This window comes from Temnothorax nylanderi, unplaced genomic scaffold (assembly GCF_030848795.1).
Source record: "Temnothorax nylanderi isolate EJ_2023f unplaced genomic scaffold, tnyl_v1.0 TNYL_tig0326_pilon, whole genome shotgun sequence".
Lineage (NCBI taxonomy): Eukaryota > Metazoa > Arthropoda > Insecta > Hymenoptera > Formicidae > Temnothorax > Temnothorax nylanderi.
Window position 1 is genome coordinate 112,501 of NW_027249388.1, and position 20,693 is coordinate 133,193.

Sequence of the window (20,693 nt, forward strand, 5' to 3'; positions counted from 1 at the left end):
CCTACGCGCACACACACGCCTGAATTATATCAATATATATATACAGAGATCTATATATATCTATATATAGATCTATAGTTTCCTAGCTTTGAGGTCCACGCGCTAGCTTTGAGGCAACGCGAAGCGCGGGCCGAAACGCTAGTATTAAAAATTTTCGACGCGCAAATAATTTCACTTTTAACCTTCGAAAACACGTTTGCCTTAATGAAGATCACAACATGGCATATAATCTCATTAAACTCCGTTGGTCATATGGGCACCATAAGTAGCGTTTACAATATTAATGGCGAGTTCACACAACATACAGATTTCGAGATAATTGTAGTGACGACTCCGCCCCGGTCTCCCCTACTGCCAAAGCAAGTACTCAATAACATTGAAATCTGACTATTCGTTTGCACTAATTTTACCAAACATGAAAAATATGCCTTTTTTACGTACTATGTTCTTAACAAACATTATTGCTATTTGAGACAATTTTTTTTATCCTTGTTAATAAGAAATCAATATATAAGTAAAACATTTCAATTATTTGTATTATTTTATTGACGGTTAGTGATTTATTGTACATTTTTTCCCTATAAATCGCTGATTTTTAATCTTAAAATTGATTTAAAATAACTTTAAAACCTGACATGATGGAGCAATTTGGGTAATTATGCATATTAAGACCCCACTCGCCAATGACCTTGACCTTGACATATGTTATCAAGGTCATGACCCTGAGTAAACTTGACCTTGAAAAAAGTGGCGGTCACGATCCGTTGAAAAGTTACGAAGCATTAAGTTTTCGCTTTGCAAAATTAGTTGTATATCGCCACAAATATTCACACAGATGATTGACTAACTATCTTGTAAATGACTAATATATATGTGGAAATAGTACATGTACGAACAAAGGAAAGTCTTTTAAAGCAGTAAATGAAAAATTTTAAAGAAGTGGAAAACCAACGCATGTACTTTGAAGGCATACTATGTGTCTAGTTTAATAATAGTGGAGCCCCCCGCAGGGGGGCGGAACCTACAGCCTTCACGCATATACTTTTCACGCGAAACGAGTTGTCACATGGGTTCGTGGCGTGCTTTACGAGCTCGTTTAAGTAGAGGTGGTATTAAACAAGATAAGTTAGTCGATCATCTGTGTGAATATTTGTGGCGATATACAATAAACGAGTTCGTAAAGCACGCCACAAACCCATGTGACCACAGGGGGGCGGAACCTACTGCCTCGACGCATATACTTTCCACGCGAAATGAGTTGTCACATGGGTTCGTGGCGTGTTTTACGAGCTCATTTAAGTAGAGGTGGTATTAAACAAGATAAGTTAGTCGATCATCTGTGTGAATATTTGTGACGATATACAATAAACGAGCTCGTAAAACACGCCACGAACCCATGTGACCGCAGGTGGGCGGAACCTACTGCCTCCACGCATATACTTTCCACGCGAAACGAGTTGTCACATGGGTTCGTGGCGTGCATTACGAGCTTGTTTAAGTAGAGGTGGTATTAAACAAGATAAGTTAGTCGATCATCTGTGTGAATATTTGTGGCGATATACAACTAATTTTGCAAAGCGAAAACTTTAATGCTTCGTAACTTTTGAACGGATCGTGACCGCCACTTTTTTCAAGGTCAAGGTTACTCAGGGTCATGACCTTGACAACATATGCCAAGGTCAAGGTCATTGGCGAGTGGGGTCTTAATATGCATAATTACCGCAATTTGGACAGTGGTATTGTTTTTGTGACCGAAAATCTATAAGAAACATCTACTCTGATTAGAGTTATTTGACAAAAATTTTTTTGTCGGTCTGTTATTGCAAAAATCATAAAACAGTAAAAGATTTTCTATACAGTTTTATTCATTGTATCCATCCACTGAGAAGGGTTACGCTTATTATCAGATACCTTGTTTATTATAGAAATAAAAAGATTTAATATATTGTAGTAATAATAAAAATCGAATACATCTATTAGATGCTAAGTATTGTTTACTCATGCTTTTCTGCTTTTTTAATATTTATTAAGCAACTAATGTATAATATCCATTTATGTTTTTAATTAGAGCTTTGGAATTAGCAAGAAAATATAAAAGACAACTTGAGGAAGTTCTAAATACAAGAACAAAATATTTGCAGACCATTGATAAAAATGAAACCAATCATAGTTTCCTTGTATTTATGGCAAATATTTCGTCATCACAAATAAATCAAGTAAGATAATTTTTAACAAAATATTTAATGATTTCCTACTCTCACAAAGTGTTTTGGTAATTATACAGAAAGATGGCAACCTTATGTATGACCTTGACCTTGATATATAATGTCAAGGTCATCTTCCTGAGTGACTTTCAGAAGATTTTAGCCGGTCGTTGTTCATTAAAAAGTTATTAACAAATGTAACTAAAAAATATAACAGATTGTGTCAGTGCTAAGGGAAGTAATTTACTGATATATGTGTATAGACAGTACACATATAGGCGGGGGTAGGTGGGGATGGACCTTGGTTCGCGTGGAAAGTTGAAAACCTGAACCGTACAATGATAGACCTTTGATTAGATTGAAGCGAGGTTCACCCCACCTCTCATTTCGGTCTGTTTATAAGGCAAGGTCTATCATTGTATACGATTCAGATTTTCAACTTTCCACGCAAACCAAGATCCATCCCCGCCTATATGTGTACTGTCTATATACATCAATCAAAAATCTTAGTACTAATGTTCAAATTTTAATGTTTAAATTTCAAAGTCTAGCAGCGCCAAGTTTTTTTACAAGAAAAATTTAGTTATTTTGTTTTAATTAAATATTTTTATTTTGTACTGTTACTTCTTTAATTCTTTGTAATTAAAATGATTCTTTGTAATATTAAAAATTTGTTAAAGAGAATCAAGAAGCTATTACCACTTGGGTTGGAATAGGAAGACCCTTGAATAGGAACACGAAGATACCACTTGGGTTTTATTTCTTTAAAGTAGTTACACAACAATTATCTTTCAAAGCAATATACATATTCTCTTTACAATTGGCGCAATTTAATTTAAAGATTTCACATCTTTTTTTTAAATACATGTTACTTGAGTTAAGTTAGGTAATATAATTTTGTGAAGAAGAAATTAAAGATTTTACATCTTTTTTTGAAATACATGTCACTTGAGTTAAGTTAGGTAATATAATTTTGTGAAAAAGAAATAAAGCTACCAATTAGGTTAGATTTTTGAATTTACAAAATACATTGCGTGTACTTGGCGGCTTTTTTTACCATTTTTGAAAAAGGTAATTTTGTACTGATATCACCTATTTTGTAGTGTTAAGCAAGAATCTGCAAAAAATTTTTATTTTTTATTTTCTAATTATTCACGAAATTAGCAATAACAACAAATTAAATTTTTATTGAATTAGCAAATTAGTAATTGGTTACAAAAAATTACTATTTACATAAAAATTAATAATATTTAAGTAAAAGTAAATTATACATTTCTCACAAAACTTGAAGGAACACTAAATTTATCTTTAAAAATAGACAAAATTCAAGCAGCTGTAACTTTGTTAAAAATGAACGAAATTTAAATTTCAAGCTTAAAACCTCTACTTTCAAAAGGTTACTATTATTTTTTAGTTTTTGTAAGTTTGGTAACTTTTGCATATAGAAAACTACAAGCTGGACAAAATAGAAAATTTTTCTCTCACTTTGTGGGCCTGTCACGTGCACAAAAAAATCTGCGAAAATTTTCAACTTCCTAATGTGAAAGCTTGAAGTTTTCCTTGCAAAATCTTCTTTTAAAAATGTTTCTACGTGTCTGCGTTGTTGTTCTGTACAATTGTTTTCTGGGTCAAAATGAAAAAGAGAAAAATCGCTAATTTTTACATTATTTTCATCAATTTGTATCATATCTACGTTATTTAAAAAAATTTGGCAATTATACCGTTTAATAGAGCAAAGTTTCAGCTTTAAGAATCTGTTTTTTGAATTACGATACGATGATTTCTAAGGGAGTTATGAGCAATCAAAGTCAAAAAGCTCATTTCTTGTTCAATCCGCGATAAATTAGTAACAAAAAATCGTAAAAACATTTTTAAAAAAAGATTTTGCAAGGAAAACTTCAAGCTTTCACGTTAGAAAGTCGAAAATTTTCGCGGATTTTTTTTGTGAACATGACAGGCCCACAAAGTGAGAGAAAAAATTTCTATTTTGTCCGGCTCGTAGTTTTTTATATGTAAAAATTACCAAACTCACAGAAACTAAAAAATAATAGTAACCTTTCAAAAGTGGAAATTTCAAGCTTTAAAATCCTTTTTTAAATTTAAATTTTGTTCATTTTTAACAAAGTTACAGCTGCTTGAATTTTGCCTATTTTTAAAGATAAATTTAGTGTTCCTTTAATTTTTGTGAGAAGTGTAGATTACTTAAAGAATTGGTAATTTGTCAGAGAAAAATATCTAGTTTGTGAAAGTTAGTATTTAGGTAAAAATGAATTAATTTCTTTTAAGGATGTGCCGGATATCCGGCAACTATCCGGTATCCGGCCTATCCGGCCACTTTTTCACAATCCGGCCGGATAGCCGGATAGTTAATTTATCTGATTATTCAATCAATTCCGCCATTTTTGACATTTTTTTTAGTTTTTTGACATTATTGTGTCAATAATATTGACATATTTAACGATTTAACTCATTTAACATTGACATTGACATGTATATTGTATATATATATATATGTGGTATAATTTATATTGAAAATTTGAAAAAAATTTATTAATCAAAATTTAAAATCATTTATGCGTTTATTACTTTATTTATGTCCACCTGATAATGTCTTAAAACTTAAAACTTAAAACTCTTAGTCTTAAACTCTTAAATATAGCTATAAGAGGATCTAAAACCTAAAACCTTTTCTCCAGTCGGAATAATCTGCTCAGGTGGTAATAACTATTAACTATATTTAATATTTAACTAATAAAAAGCCGTATACACTATTTACTAATTTACCCTTATCGCGCAATTTGTACATATATACGATGAACTTGTCGAAAACACCTGCGACGTAATCTACACTAACAATAAAATTAATTATCATATTATTATTCATTTATTAATTACATATATTTATAGTTACATATTTTTCAAATATTTTATATTTTTCATAAGAAATATGAGCATTTCTGCATTATCTGGAAGTAATCTATTTCTGTCTTCTGTATAAACGGCTGCTGCGGCGCTAAATAACCTTTCGGTGTTTACAGAGCTTGGAGGGGCACTGCAGTATTTGAGAGATAATATTTTTCAATTTGGAAATTCTGAAGCGTGAGTTTTCCACCATACTACTGGGTCTTCCTGTCGCGTTATTAAAGGCATGGCAAGATATTTATCTATTTCTGCGGTGAATACAATCGTTTTTTTCTTCGTTCTATCGCTGGGTTGTCTATTGAAGTTTTTTTCCTCTTCTGTGCTTGTGTCAACACTGTCAACATCTGATTTTGACCCATTCGCGATTTCGTCGAAACATTGCCAAATACTTTCATGAGCTGCATCATGAAGACTTTCAGAGAAAGACGGTCCATTATCATTATCAGTAGTTTTATCCTTGGAATTGGTAATATTTTGTTCATCGTTGCTTCTAATCCTACTATTGATAGCAAGAAGCTCGTCAAGGATTAATTTTTTTACTTTGACTTCATCTTTTAAAAAGCGAGTTTTGAAACGTGGATCCAAAAATGTAGCGTGTGTAAAACAAGAGCTTTCTTGAATATTTTTTCCAGAAAAGTTTAAAAATCTCTTTTCAATTGATTTTTTTAAATCCTCTTTTAGAATCATTATATCCTTCTCTTGAGATTGAGTGCGTTTCGACAAGTAAGATTGAAGAGTAGCTATTGACGGTATTACATATCCAATGCTTTCATCATCGGCACTGGCAATCTTTGTTATTAGCCCAGTCAAATTAAGATTTTTGGATGAAAAAATTGCCGGCAAGCTGGAAATTGGTATACAGGTTCATTTTAGTGTTCTTTTAAACATACTAAAAGTCCCCATACATAGAGCGTGAGCCGGCTGCGCCATCTTGAAAAAAAGAGTACAAAAATGGGTTTTTTGCGAATAACTCGGAAATTATTAGTTTCACGGGAAAGAACATTCAGAGCGAAAATGTAGCTGATAAAATTCCTCGCAATTTGGTTTTTTGTAGAACTTTGTACGACCATTAGTTCCCGAGATAGATTTTTTTGAAACATCGGGCTAATGAGGAAAGAGCTGTTTCTTCGAGCGTTTTTTCAAAATATTTCAGTTCTGGCTGTCCGAAAGTAAAAAATGCATACAATGAAAGTGAAAGAGAATTAAATTACCTACAAAATCCATTATTTATGTTATACCGCGCGACTAATATTTCTGGAAATATTACGGTTTAAATGAAATTTTGACTTTCGGAAATTATGAGAATAAATATTTCCTCGCAATATAAGTCGGAAATGGGTAGTCCTACGTAAAAAATTGTTAAAATCAAATAGAAAGGTTATTAAATTTTCATTATTTTGGTTTTTGACCGATTTGCATACGACTAATAGTATTTTTGATATCCGTAAAAGAAACGGTTTTTAGGTACACTTCTCAAAATGGCGGACTTCCAAGTTATCTTTTTTAAAAAAATACACATGTTTCTTGAAGTTTATTAAATTATCTTTAAAATGATTTTTTATTTGACGTTCTGTGATGAATACTTCCAGAGATATAGCCTTTTAAATATTTGTTTATGTTAAAAATTTCTTAATAATTTATAGTTTTTTTACAAAACATGACATAAAATTACTTTAGAAAAAATAATATCGACATTTTTTCAAAAGTTTATATGCATATGTATGTGATCCTGCAGTGGAACCGGTTTTGAAATGAAAGTTTTTAAAAAATTGTCATTTCAATTATGCCTTTCTTAAGAGTTTTCGTAAAAAAATGGGGTTTGCCACACTTTTTTGTAATTTTCTCAGTTTCTATGAGAGATACGTACAAAATGCTTCAGACCAAATTTGAAGCTTATAAAATTTCCTGAAAAACAGTATATTCGACATTAATATGTGACCAACAATTATACCAACAACAGATGCTAGAATAATGTTGCTCTTTTTTCCTCAGTTTACCGTAATTTTTAATGATTTAAATATTGTCGAAAAAATTTATTTGGAAATTTTTGCGGTCGGCGTAAGTTTCAAATCTCATTATACATGATGTAAGCTTCCCGTTGGTCTTTGGGTTAAATTTTTAAGACGGGTAGTATTCGAGATATAGGGCGTCGAAAGTGGCCGCAATAAATTTCTGTTTCATATGCAGAGGCGAGCACACAGTGCAAGTAAGGGATGCATATTTATTGTTGATATACTAATAATTAAACCAATAAAAACATAAAAAACTGCGTACGTAACCTAAAATAAAATTCATAAAGAAATATTAATGTCAAAACGTAAATATAATAAAATACAATAATAATAATAATAATAAATAATAATAATCCTAAAAAAATAATACAATAACTATTATTACATATTATATAAATATTATGTATGATGTAATATGTGTGCGTGCGAGCATGCGTATGCGCTTGTGTAGTACAATGAAATGCGCACGCACACACATACACACACACTTTGTAAAAAAATAATAAAAATAATGAGGAATTGAACTGTAACAAACATTTATAATAATATTTATGAATTTGCTCAGGTGAAGGCATAGCGAAACATGGCACATGAATTAAAGTGTTTCATCTGCAATGAGAGAGATTCTACACAAACACTCTTCGAAGTTAAGGGAAAAGGATTGCAGACGATCCGCGAATGTAGCAAACTGCGAGAAGATGGGAAGAGTCCCTTGATAATGCAATTAACTTCTGTGCGCGTGCATCAAAAATGTCGGAAAACTTATACGAGAAGGAACAGTATTACAGCTGATTTAAAAAGGAAAGAAAGAGATGAAGCATCCACTTCTACTGATGAATCTACATGGAAGAAAATGTTGAGAAGTGAAAAAGAATCATTCGATTTTCGGAACACATGTTTTTTTTGCAAAGGTGTTATCGACAATGACTTTTATAAAACTCAAAAAAAACTTCCACAACGATTGAAGCGAATTGTCTGTACAGTAAAAAAACAGAGTTTACTTGATTATTTGAGAGAAGCCGCAAAAAAACGCAACGATGAATGGGGTCGTGAAGTGGCTGCACGTATCTCGACAACTTTAGATTTGGTGTCTTCTAAAGCGATATATCATCGAGATTGTTATAGAAGATGGAGTGAACCAATACGTATGACAAAGCAAGTAAGTCGACCTCTTTCGAATGATATTTCATCTTCCATGCAGATCATTTTCGATTATTTAGAAAATTCGGAAGAATGCCAATTTTCAATTAACGAGCTTATAGATTTGATTACTGACTCCGGCCATGAAGCTCCGAATATGAATACCGTAAAAACGAAACTGAAAGAGAAGTATGGCGATGAAATAATTATGACAGTTACTCATAAACAAATTCCCACATTGTGCTTTAAAAATACTGGATATGCGATTTTAAGTGATACGTGGTATGAAAGTCGGGTGGCTGATGATCGTGAGGAAAAAAATCGAGTGATACGAAAAGCAGCTGAAATTATACGAGCAGATATTCGGGGACAGTTTTATGATACTTCTATGTATCCTGATAAGCATGCTTTTTTAGCCAACGTGGATGATATTATTCCAGAATCTCTGAAATTGTTATTGCAGGAAATAATAACAAAAAAGAGAAAACCAACCGAAACGCTGCAAAAGAAATGCACCACAATTGCTCACAGCATAATATCAGCAACTCGACCAAGATCATTTTTATCGCCGATTCAACTTAGCATCGGAACATACATATATAAAAAAATAGGCTCAAAATCTCTGATGGATATTTTGTCGAAATTGGGAATTTGCGTCTCTTACAGTGATGTCAGAGTCCTAGAATCGTCGCTACTGATGGCACCGAAAGATCAAATCTTGCCACAATCATTTTGCCAATTTGTATTTGATAACACTGATTTTAACATCAACACTATCGACGGTCTAAATACATTCCACAGCATGGGTGGCATACAATGCGTCACTCCTGCATCGGCAATCTTACAGACGTCGACAGACATCGATAAAGTGAAGGTATTTAAGAAATCATCATGTGTAGAAAAGAAAGGTGTAGTTGAATTACAAATTTTCGAAGAAAAATGTGACGCAGGATTGAAATCGTTCATTTTCAAAAATTTAAATGAAGAATTGAAAACTGTCGTGTCTTGTGATAGAAGCATTGAAATGCCAACAAATTCAGATGTGCTTTGGATGTGCGCGAAATATGAAGAACGGCCCAATATTCCTGGCTGGAGGGGATTTCATGAACGTTTGATGAGTCATAAAACCGCTGAAGTCACTAAGGTCTTATTTCTCCCCTTCATTAACGCACCTCCAAGCAATTATGATACTGTCTATACCGCATTGCTTATGGCTGTCAAAAAATCTGAAGAAATCGGTCTGAAAACAACGATTGTCACATTTGACCAGCCATTATACATAAAAGCTAGGGATATTGTTGCTTGTGCAGGAGACAACTCGGGCTTGCGTAACGTTGTGGTGAGACTTGGAGGCTTCCACATTCTCATGTCTTTCTTGGGCACAATAGGATTTATCATGGCAGGGAGCGGCCTAAAAGATCTTCTTGCTTTAATATACGCACCGAATTCCGTTGACAAAATGCTTCAAGGTCATGCCTATGCTAGAGCTGTCAGGGGCCACTTACTCGTGCAGCTAGCTCTTGCAAAAATCGTATTGAAATCCGTACCTTTAACGCCCGTCGAACAAATAACTGTAGCTGCGAGATTGATAGATTTTGAAAATCACCTCCTTACTGCAAGAGATATCGACGTGGACCCAATTTTAACAGAACTTTTATTGAAGCTGGAGCAACAATTCTTGGAAATTGAGAACTATGGGCCGACTGCTAAATTGTGGATGCAATATTTCCACATGATCACTATAATTAAACTATTTATACAGGCAGAGAGAGAAGGAAACTGGAAGAAGCATTTGCTTGCGGTAAGGCGTATGGTTCCATTTTTTCACGCAAGTGGCCATTTTCATTACGCAAAATCCTGTCAAATTTATTTGCAAGACATGGTACAATTGCAATCGAAACTAGATGCAGTCGAATACGAAAGGTTTTGTAAACGTGGCTACTTCACAATGAAGCGTACTAAGAAATTCTGGACGGGTACATGGTCAGATCAGACAATTGAACAAACACTCAACAGAGAATTTAAAATCAAAGGAGGTCCGGTCATGAGAGGTATAACGGACGAAACCCTCACGTCCTTCGTTATTACAATGCCAATTCTTCACGATATCTGTGCAAGTTTCGAGGAGTATTGTAAAGTCCAATTTACGTCTGGAGAACAGCATGTAGAGGCCCGAGAAACAAGAATGCAACGAGATGATGAAGACGTGAAAAAACTTGGTGAATGGCTAGAAACTCACAACCTTTTTGAAATATCAAACAAAATTATGTCTTTAAGCAGCGGAGTCATCGGGGATCAAGAAATTATAAATTGCTTTCTTGCGCGAGAGAATGGAGAGTCTAGTATGGACTCTATAATCGACAAGAGTTTCAAGGATGTACATATGAAACGCAGTAATAGAGTGCAATCACTGGCTGCTGTAAACTCTTCAATCAAGGTCCATGACAAACGAGCAGTAATAAATCCTTTAATGATATTCCAGAGAATTATCATTGCAAAAAAGAAGGATGAGGATCTTCCTGAATTCTTGCAATATGAACTTGCTCCGTTTCCTCTATCCTTGTTTTGCGAGGCAGGGATGAGAAAAACGAATAAATCGGCGATGTACAAAATTTTTCAAGAATGTACGGAAACTGTTATTCCAGAAGTAGACACCACGTATGTTATAGATGGAGGCTTCTTATTACACCGTGTCCTTTGGAGCTGCAACAAATCATACAGAGACATTTGTTCTGCGTACGTGAATTACGTTCAAAAACATTATGGAGATCATTGCGTCATCGTCTTTGACGGCTACGACAATGCTGGCAACAGTACAAAACGATGCGAACAACACCGGCGTAGCGCGAAAAAATCATGCTCCGATATTATTTTTCAGGAACACATGGTTGCCACCGTGACCCAAGAACAATTCTTACGCAATGACAAAAATAAAATGAGGCTTATTTCCATGCTAAAAGATAAATTCGAAGGTAAAGGATTTGCAGTCAGGCAGGCGGAAAGCGATGCTGACGTACTCATCGTGTCAACAGCAATTGAAATTTCTGTGACTAGGCAATGTGCTATAGTAGGAGAGGATGTAGATCTTCTTGTTTTGACTGTTGCTCTAGCACCTGTGAATAATAACATCTTCTTTTTGAAGCCAGGAAAAGGGAAAACCGAAAGACAAATATATTCTTCCCAAAAACTTCAAGAAGATGAATACTTGAAAGAAACTATTTTGCTGGCCCATGCGTTCAGCGGCTGTGACACGACTTCGGCAATATTTCAAAAGGGAAAAAAACAAAATTGTTAATCTGCTGCAGCGAGTAGAGGAACTTAGACACGTTAATAATATTTTCGTCAATAGCAATTCGACTGCCCAAGAAATTCAACGAGCTGGAGAAATTCTGTTTTTATATATTTATGGAGCAAAACATCCAGAAAAAATCAATTTAAATGTTCATCGTTACAACGAGTTTAAAAGATTTGCACAAAAAAGTACATCCCGTATGCCATCATTGCCACCAACAGAGGGGGCAGCTGCCCAACACTCATTCCGAGCCTACCACCAAGTACAAACGTGGTTGGGTAATCATAAGGACCCCGAAATGTGGGGCTGGCACAAAGTAAATAACTATCTGCAGCCTCTTCAAACGTTGGAATCCCCAGCACCGGATGAAATTTTACGACTTGTCTCATGCAACTGTAAAAAACATTGCACAATGTCCTGTGGGTGCAAAAAAGCAGGTCTCAAGTGTTCCGATCTTTGCGGTAACTGCCAGGAAACAGGGTGCCTAAACATATACGAGCTGGACGAAGAAGTTGAAGAAGATATTGATACGTTCTAGATATTAATACGCATTATATATAAGTTTACAATAAATTATTATTATCAAGAGGTATTATTTAGTAATTTCCGAAAGTCAAAATTTCATTTAAACCGTAATATTTCCAGAAATATTAGTCGCGCGGTATAACATAAATAATGGATTTTGTAGGTAATTTAATTCTCTTTCACTTTCATTGTATGCATTTTTTACTTTCGGACAGCCAGAACTGAGGTATTTTGAAAAAACGCTCGAAGAAACAGCTCTTTCCTCATTTGCCCGATGCTTCAAAAAAATCTATCTCGGGAACTAATGGTCGTACGAAGTTCTACAAAAAACCAAATTGCGAGGAATTTTATCAGCTACATTTTCGCTCTGAATGTTCTTTCCCGTGAAACTAATAATTTCCGAGTTATTCGCATAAAACCCATTTTTGTACTCTTTTTTTCAAGATGGCGCAGCCGGCTCACGCTCTATGTATGGGGACTTTTAGTATGTTTAAAAGAACACTAAAATGAACCTGTATACCAATTTCCAGCTTGCCGGCAATTTTTTCATCCAAACGCCCAAAAATAATCTAATTTGACTGGGCTATATTTCTTCTATTGGTTTTAAAACAATAATTATATTTCCAATTAAATGCCATTGCTGTGCATCAAGAGTAGGAATATTATGTTCCGTTGCATATGCAGTGACAGCCTGTTTTTGCTCATAAAGGCGTGACAGCATATAATATGTCGAATTCCAACGTGTGACAACATCCTGTATTAACTTATGGGTCGGAAGTTTTAATTTTTCTTGAATTATTTTCAATTTTGTGCAGGCCTGCGATGAATGACTAAAGTGAGATACAATTTTGCGACATTTTGCTATAATATCAACAATTTTTCGTTGCACAAAAATTGCATCATGGATAACCAGTTGCAATGAATGTATAAAACAACCGACAGATTCTGCAACTGTAAGATCTGCAATAAAACAAAAAATAATTAATATTCCTATTAGTTTATGTATATAATGTATATATAATAATAATAAGAGAAATAGGATCGTAACAATATACAATCAATTAGAATCAAAAGCCATGCGATCCAAGCCTAGGTCTTTGACGGCCTTATGTTAGTTTCTGTATATATATATATCTATATATATACATATAATTTTTCCAACAAACTGCGCGCCGATTATTTGTCGGACTTTAAAACACAGTTATTGTTAGAATTAAAACCCTTCTCTCCCCAGAATTAAATCGACTCGATTTAATTATCTAAAAACTGTAAAGAATTTTATTGCGAAAAAATATTACCTCAGCCAGGGTTCGAACCTGGAACCTCCCTCATTCCGTGTAGGGCGTCGTACCAATTCGACCACCGAGGCATGTGGTAATATTTATCGCAATAACCTACATAAATACATAAATACATAAAAAAAATTATATGTATATATATAGATATATATATATATATATACAGAAACTAACATAAGGCCGTCAAAGACCTAGGCTTGGATCGCATGGCTTTTGATTCTAATTGATTGTATATATAATATATAAATATTAAATAATAATAAATATATAAGTTACCTATTCCGCAAATCATGTTGGCAGCGTTATCTCGTACAATCACATGGATTTGATCAATACTAAGATTCCACTCTTCCATAATATTGTTGATTATATCAGTAATATTGCCACCAGTATGACTGACTGGGAAATGTTTAACTGTCAAAGTATATATCTCTTTTTTAAATGTGTCGGCGGAAATATAATGCGCTGTTAAACTTATGAATGATTCATTGTTTACAGAACTGGTCCAAATGTCTGTAGTAAAAGATATATATTTTGCAGTACATAGTTTAGCTTCCACTTGAGCTCTTATCTCTTTATATATTTCTGGCATTAGTGTTCGTGAAAAATAGGTTCTACTTGGCAAATTATACCGTGGTACTATATATTTTAAAAGTTTTGAAAATCCTTCTCGTTCCACTAAAGCAAAAAGTTCTGCGTCTAAAGTCATCATCTCGCCTGAAAAAAATGCTGTTATCATTAAATAATATACTGCTTGTATTCAATTTATATTAAACTGATCTCTGGTGAAATATATGCATGTCATTTTGTCATTGATACTTGATACATTGTGTCAAAGTTTTAACTTTTAAACAAAGACAAACATTAAATTTCGATGAATTTTCATGCTTTTGAAATATATTAATTTCAGCGTTTACGATCGTAATAATTAAATAATGCAAGTTTCTATTTCGTTGAAACTTAAATTTGTTCATCAGAGTTTGCATTGCAAATTTGAAGTTAATATATTTACTATTTACAGTATTTACACTATTTAGTATTTAATTTACAGTATTTACTTACATATTTTACGTGATATAGCTTTCGCTTTAGGATCATTAATATTCCATTGTTTATTGCGATTGATGGTCATTTGCAAAGTAGGTTGATGTTGTTTATGTGTATGTGTATTATGTTGCTCTTGCGAACAAAAATTTTCATCAGGATCAGGATTATCAACATCGAGATCAGCATCAGATATACATTTCTCAGTCGTATCACTCGTATCTACTTTATTTTCAGTTTGGGGTTTACATACTGTAACTGCAGGATGTTTGTGCTTAACATGATTCCACAATGGCTTTGTACTAAATAATTTTGGTGTTTTCCCACGAATAATTTTGCTCGATAAAGATTGTTCACGGCACAGCTGACATTCTGCTGTCGTTTCATTATCACTGGAAACTTTGAAATATTTCCAAATACTTGACTTGAAGTTAGCCATTGCAATTCAATTATTCAATATTCATATAAATTAATTTGAGTCCGTCTACACTTCTACTTCTAGTTTCAACTGTTTCAAGTTTTAAGATATCTTATTTAGAAACTTGAAACTTAGAGCTTAGACATTAGAAACTTAGAAACTAGAGAGCATGAAGAATGTGTACCAAACATGTGTCCCGTGAGACGAGAGCGCAACCTTGCGGAGCATTAGTAAACTACTGCTCGGCTCGGCATTCGGTCGCATTGGTCGCGTTCGGCAGACCAAGCCGCTCAGTAGCAGTCGAACGTGATTGGCTCTTACTTTTAGAACCAACCAATCAACACGGAGTGTTGATGTTGATAAGACAAACACAACAGTTGTGTCTGCTAAACGCGCCCATTTTTTTTTACGCATCGCCCATATAAGGCCCGGTGTCCACGATGCAAGAACTGTGTCCAAGTTTCGATTTAAGCCAATCAATTTGCAGCTCTTACAGAAAAGTAGCAGTTTTATTGGCTTAAACCGAAACTTGGACACAGTTCTTGCATCGTGGACACCGGGCCTAAGTCCAGGCTCCTTTTCTCTACTCTATTCTTCATGCTAGAGACCTAGAGAGTTAGAGACCAGACTCCAGGGCAGAGAGCTTCTAGGAGAGAGATAAAGGCTCTTTAGGTTAGACAAGTGCGCGTTTAAACGAAAGCACTAGGGACAAAATCACAAAATATGCAACTAAAAGTACGAGCGAAAAATACTTAAAAAAAATATAACTAAAATTTTTTTAGAAATTAGTACCGGATAATCCGGCAAATATCCGGTATCCGGCCAAAAAATTATCCGGCCGGATTATCCGGTATCCAGTTTCACGTTATTACCGGATATCCGGTATCCGGTATCCGGCAATTTCTGTATCCGGCACATCCCTAGTGGGGATGACTCCAATATCGAAGTCATTTTTTGGTGTCGCTGCTATCGACGGATGTTGGTTTGACAGTGCCAACGTAAACTTCTTCATGCGTCGGATAGCTGGCTTTCGGCTCTTTGAGATTAACAACCTACCTACGGGCTCAATAAGTTCATCACTGTGGACGCGTTGTATGTTCTGTCAGATTTGAAGTGATGGCAAAATCCATCGTTGTACCTAAATACAAAACAGGCTACAAAAGCCTGAAAATAAAACGCTCTGTTTTTAAAGTGCCAACGAATAGCGAATGGCGCAAAAATTGTCTAAATTAATAAATCAATAAGTCTTCATTATTTACTATACATTGTGTGCTGTTTTCGATTATTTGTACCTGCCCTATTTCATTCACGATCGGCACGTAGAATTTTAAGGTATAGGCAGTAGTTTCTATAAAATCTGTCTTGGTCTGCACGAAATTATTTTTGTATGCAAAATGCGATAAAAATATATTGTAATATACTTTTATCGATTTACAATATATTTTTAAATTATATATATATATATATATGGGGCATTCTCCGCGTGTCGGAGTCCTCTCCTGCCCACTTCAATTTTTGACATAATTCAACCAACCAGGGCTTAAAATTTTCGTTGAAGTGTCTACTTTTTAATGCCATGTGGCCTTTTGTAAAAATTCAATATGGCGGACTGATGCAGCGCCGAGAATGAAGAAAGTAAAAAAAAATTAATTGTATATCTTCTAAAAAAAATGCAGAAATGTCACTGGATTCGGATGAAACTCGGTACTAGGGGGTTTTCGAGGTCGTTGATTCCGAATCTGGTCAAAATTTGGAAATTCAAAATGGCGGATTAAATATGGCCGCCCGTAATGCAGAAATGTCACTTGATTCGGATGAAACTCGGTACTAGGGGGTTTTCGAGGTCGCTGATTCCGAATGTGAAGTTGAAATTTGGAAATTCAAAATGGCGGATTAAATATGGCCGTTAGTAATGCAGAAATGTCACTTGATTCGGATGAAACTCGGTACTAGGGGGTTTTCGAGGTCGCTGATTCCGAATGTGAAGTCGAAATTCGGAAATTCAAGGTTGCGGATCCAATATGGCCGACCGAAATGCAGAAATGTCACTTGATTCACGTGAAAAAAAACTGTCGCTTTAGTAGCGCCAAAATCTGTCGCTCTGAGACCGACAGGATAGTTTGAATGATTTTATGGTACCTTCTTTAAAAAATACGTGTTCGTAGCTATAAATTCGTATTCAACGACTGAAGAACCACCGGAAAAGCAATTCTGTAAAAGCATGTACGGCTCTCATTGCCTCCTTTCGTGTTATTATTAACTAACTAAACTATCCATTACTTCAAGGAAAAATCGTAATAATAGTTATAACAACCAATGCAAAATTATTGTTAGGAACTTTTGAAGGTCTCTAAATACGAATGTAATATCTAGATCTTAAAAATAATACCGTAAAACTGTTCTAATCATCCTATCGGTGTTACAGTGACAGCTTTTGGCGCTACTGAAGCGACAGTTTTTTTCACGTAAATCAAGTGACATTTCTGCATTCGGTCGGCCATATTGGATCCGCCATCTTGAATTTCCAAATTTCGACTTCACATTCGGAATCAGCGACCTCGAAAACCCCCTAGTACCGACTTTCATCCGAATCAAGTGACATTTCTGCATTACGGGCGGCCATATTTAATCCGCCATTTTGAATTTCCAAATTTCGACCAGATTCGGAATCAACGACCTCGAAAACCGCCTAGTACCGAGTTTCATCCAAATCAAGTGACATTTCTGCATTTTTTTAGAAGATATACAATTAATTTTTTTTTACTTTCTTCATTCTCGGCGCTGCATCAGTCCGCCATATTGAATTTTCACAAAAGGCCACATGGCATTAAAAAGTAGACACTTCAACGAAAATTTTAAGCCCTGGTTGGTTGAATTACGTCAAAAATTGAAGTGGGCAGGAGAGGACTCCGACACGCGGAGAATGCCCCATATATATATATATATATATATATATATATATATATATATATATATATATATTGTACACATAATAGTGTAGAAGTTGTGGATTCTTTAGATTACGGTATAATGCGTATGCGCTACTATTGTCTCTGTCACTCGCACAGAACATCCCTCGATTGCAGCAATCCTAGCGGCCTCAAGCTGAACAACTTTTGGCTTCGTTAAGCGAGCCATCCCCCACCATACGAGTTGAGAGACCTGTATGTAAGACCGTGGGCGAGACGAATAAGAAAGCGTTTTACTCGTGAGAAAACTTGGGCAAACTATTTTAAAGCTATGATTGAAATACGATATGGTCGAGGTCATATATGAGGTTGCCCTCTTTCTTTATAATTGCCAGTGTTTATATTCCAGGAAAGTAATAAAAAGAAAATTGATATGCTAAATGCTATTCAATAATATAATAAATCAATATTAAACAAAATACACTCAAAACACCAATATACAACACTCAAAATATAGTGCGAAGAACACAATAATAATATATTTTTGGTATGCTTTGTTGTGTAGGAAAAAAGAGAGGAAGAGAAGAGAGATTAAGAGAGAAAAAGGGGGATAACGTTTTGGGATATCAAGATGAAGTGGAAGTAAAGATAAGCATCGAATCATTCAAACTGTTAAAGAGATAAGGAAACGGAGGTTGGCTGGAATAGATAGGACATAAAAAAATATGTATATGTTGTGCACAATAAATTCTTCTCTAGAAGAAATCGGGACGAGCGAGATGGAGAATTGTGCCCAACCTTCCTTTTCTGTTGCTATACTTTTTGAGAACAATTGAATACTATTGACCAATTAAAAGTTTGCTAAACAGAGACACAAATGGACCCAAAGCAATCCGTCTTTTTCTTCTTATTACCTAGATGGGAGTTCACATTCCAGTATAGTATATAGTTCACTGGTTGTGCATAATTAGATTAGGATAGTATGTCTATTAAATAGAAATTCTTGTATAACTCTATAAGGAATAATAAAGTCTGTCTATCATAAGTACTCTTTAGTTAATTTATTCTATAAAAACCCTTCGAGTGGCAACCACCCCGACAAGAAAAGATTTATAACACTATTTGACGAAATCCGGATGAAATTGGAAATGCTGCCATTATGTCTCAATGTAACAATACTAGTAGAAATTTAGACTTTTGTGCAAATATTGATAAATATTTGCATAATTTATTTCTAAATAGTATTTCAGCAAGACAGCAGTGTTATGAGGAATCATCTTAGCGGAATATTTTCAAAATTTTTGGAAAAAATTGCGAAATAATTGAGAAATATATTTAAGTTTTATTTTGTATTTACTGGATCGCCGATAAGGTAGCGTTCTTTCTCGTATGTAAAATATGATGAACTATGGTATATATGTATGTAACTGTTATATATCGGTGTTTGCTGAAGTATGCTGGAGTGATTTTGCTTCTAAATGTTGAAATATGCGTGCAAAATTTAAACTTAAAATTGAATTGCTCAATTTTTGTGCAAATATCATTCAAAAACTTCATGCCGGCAAGAACGCTACGTTGTGAGAAACCATCTTAGCGCAATAATTGTGAAATTCCTCTCAATTGAGTGATGCAATTGGGTACAAAACGATTTTTTAAAAACATCATAATATGATAGTTTATACATAAATTGTATTGTAAATAATTTTTTTTTTTTTTTTACGTGAATTTATTAATAATTAAAACGTTTTAAAACATGAATATTCAAACTATCCGATGATGCCCCGGAAACGCCCGAAGTTAACCGAAGGTGATGTGACGTCACGACGAGAAGATTGAGACGGTGTTATACAGCGAAGGAAAGAGTTTATTTGAGTTTCTCGAGATAAAGTAAAATAGTGAATATGGACGCAAAGGAAGAAATTGTTGGCTTGAAGAAACTAACAGGATATCGTGCTTGTTTTGTCCCATTGTGCAAAAGAAATTCAAAAAATGCACCCGATAAAATTTTTGTGCATGTCCCGCAAGACGAAAAAAGACAGAAAAAATGGTTCGAACTTGCACGACGTGTATATCAGCTGACAAAATCTAATTTATATTGCTGTCAGGATCATTTAAATCTATATATATAAAGGAAGATGTCCTGACTGACTCACTCACTCACTCACTCACTCACTCACTCACTCATCAACGCCCAGCCCAAACCCCTGAATCGAATTTTCACCGAAAGTATATGAAATAGGGGTAGAATTTTCCGGGGAGTGCCACTATGTGTATAGTTTTTCGTTACCGATTTCCTGGAAACCGGTTATTTTAATTTTTCTAATTTTTCGAGAAATAATTGATCGAATTTTAAAGAATTGCATATAAAACAGGGGTAGAATTTGCCGGGGAGTGCTATAAACTGTATAGTTTTTCGTTACCGATCTTTTTGGGAACCGGTATTTTTTTGAAAATCGGTTACGAAATTTTTCCAACTTTTTTAGGAAATAATTGAGTGAATCTCAAAGAATTGTATACGACGGAATTGAATTTCAGTCGATAAAAAAGTAATATTTTTCAATTTATAGCATTTTAGAGAGAGAGAGAGAGAGAGAGAGAGAGAGGGAGAGGGAGAGGGAGAGGGAGAGGGAGAGGGAGAGGGAGAGGGAGAGGGAGAGGGAGAGGGAGGGAGAGGGAGAGGGAGAGGGAGAGGGAGAGGGAGAGGGAGAGGGAGAGGGAGAGGGAGAGGGAGAGGGAGAGGGAGAGGGAGAGGGAGAGGGAGAGGGAGAGGGAGAGGGAGAGGGAGAGAGGGGAGAGGGAGAGGGAGAGGGAGAGGGAGAGGGAGAGGGAGAGGGGAGAGGGAGGGAGGGAGAGGGAGAGGGAGAGGGGAGGGAGGGGAGAGGGGGAGTAGGGAGAGGGGAGAGGGGAGGGGAGAGGGAGAGGGAGAGGG

General features: G+C 35.0%; 2 protein-coding genes across 2 annotated transcripts in view; one reads left to right on the top strand and one right to left on the bottom strand.

Annotated features, from left to right (window-relative positions):
• The window catches only part of LOC139781274 (uncharacterized), a 3,085-nt gene extending 2,367 nt beyond the window's left edge, over nt 1–718 (bottom strand). Inside the window, exon 1 of the mRNA XM_071720124.1 lies at nt 636–718. Coding sequence (XP_071576225.1) covers nt 636–718 — 83 coding nt within the window. The remainder of the gene's footprint in view (nt 1–635) is intronic.
• Nucleotides 1–18,809, top strand: part of Oseg5 (intraflagellar transport protein Oseg5) — a 94,020-nt gene extending 75,211 nt beyond the window's left edge. Inside the window, exons 5-6 of the mRNA XM_071720135.1 lie at nt 2,069–2,216; nt 18,330–18,809. Coding sequence (XP_071576236.1) covers nt 2,069–2,216; nt 18,330–18,359 — 178 coding nt within the window. The 3' untranslated portion in view covers nt 18,360–18,809. The remainder of the gene's footprint in view (nt 1–2,068; nt 2,217–18,329) is intronic.
• Nucleotides 18,810–20,693: the final 1,884 nt, after the last annotated feature.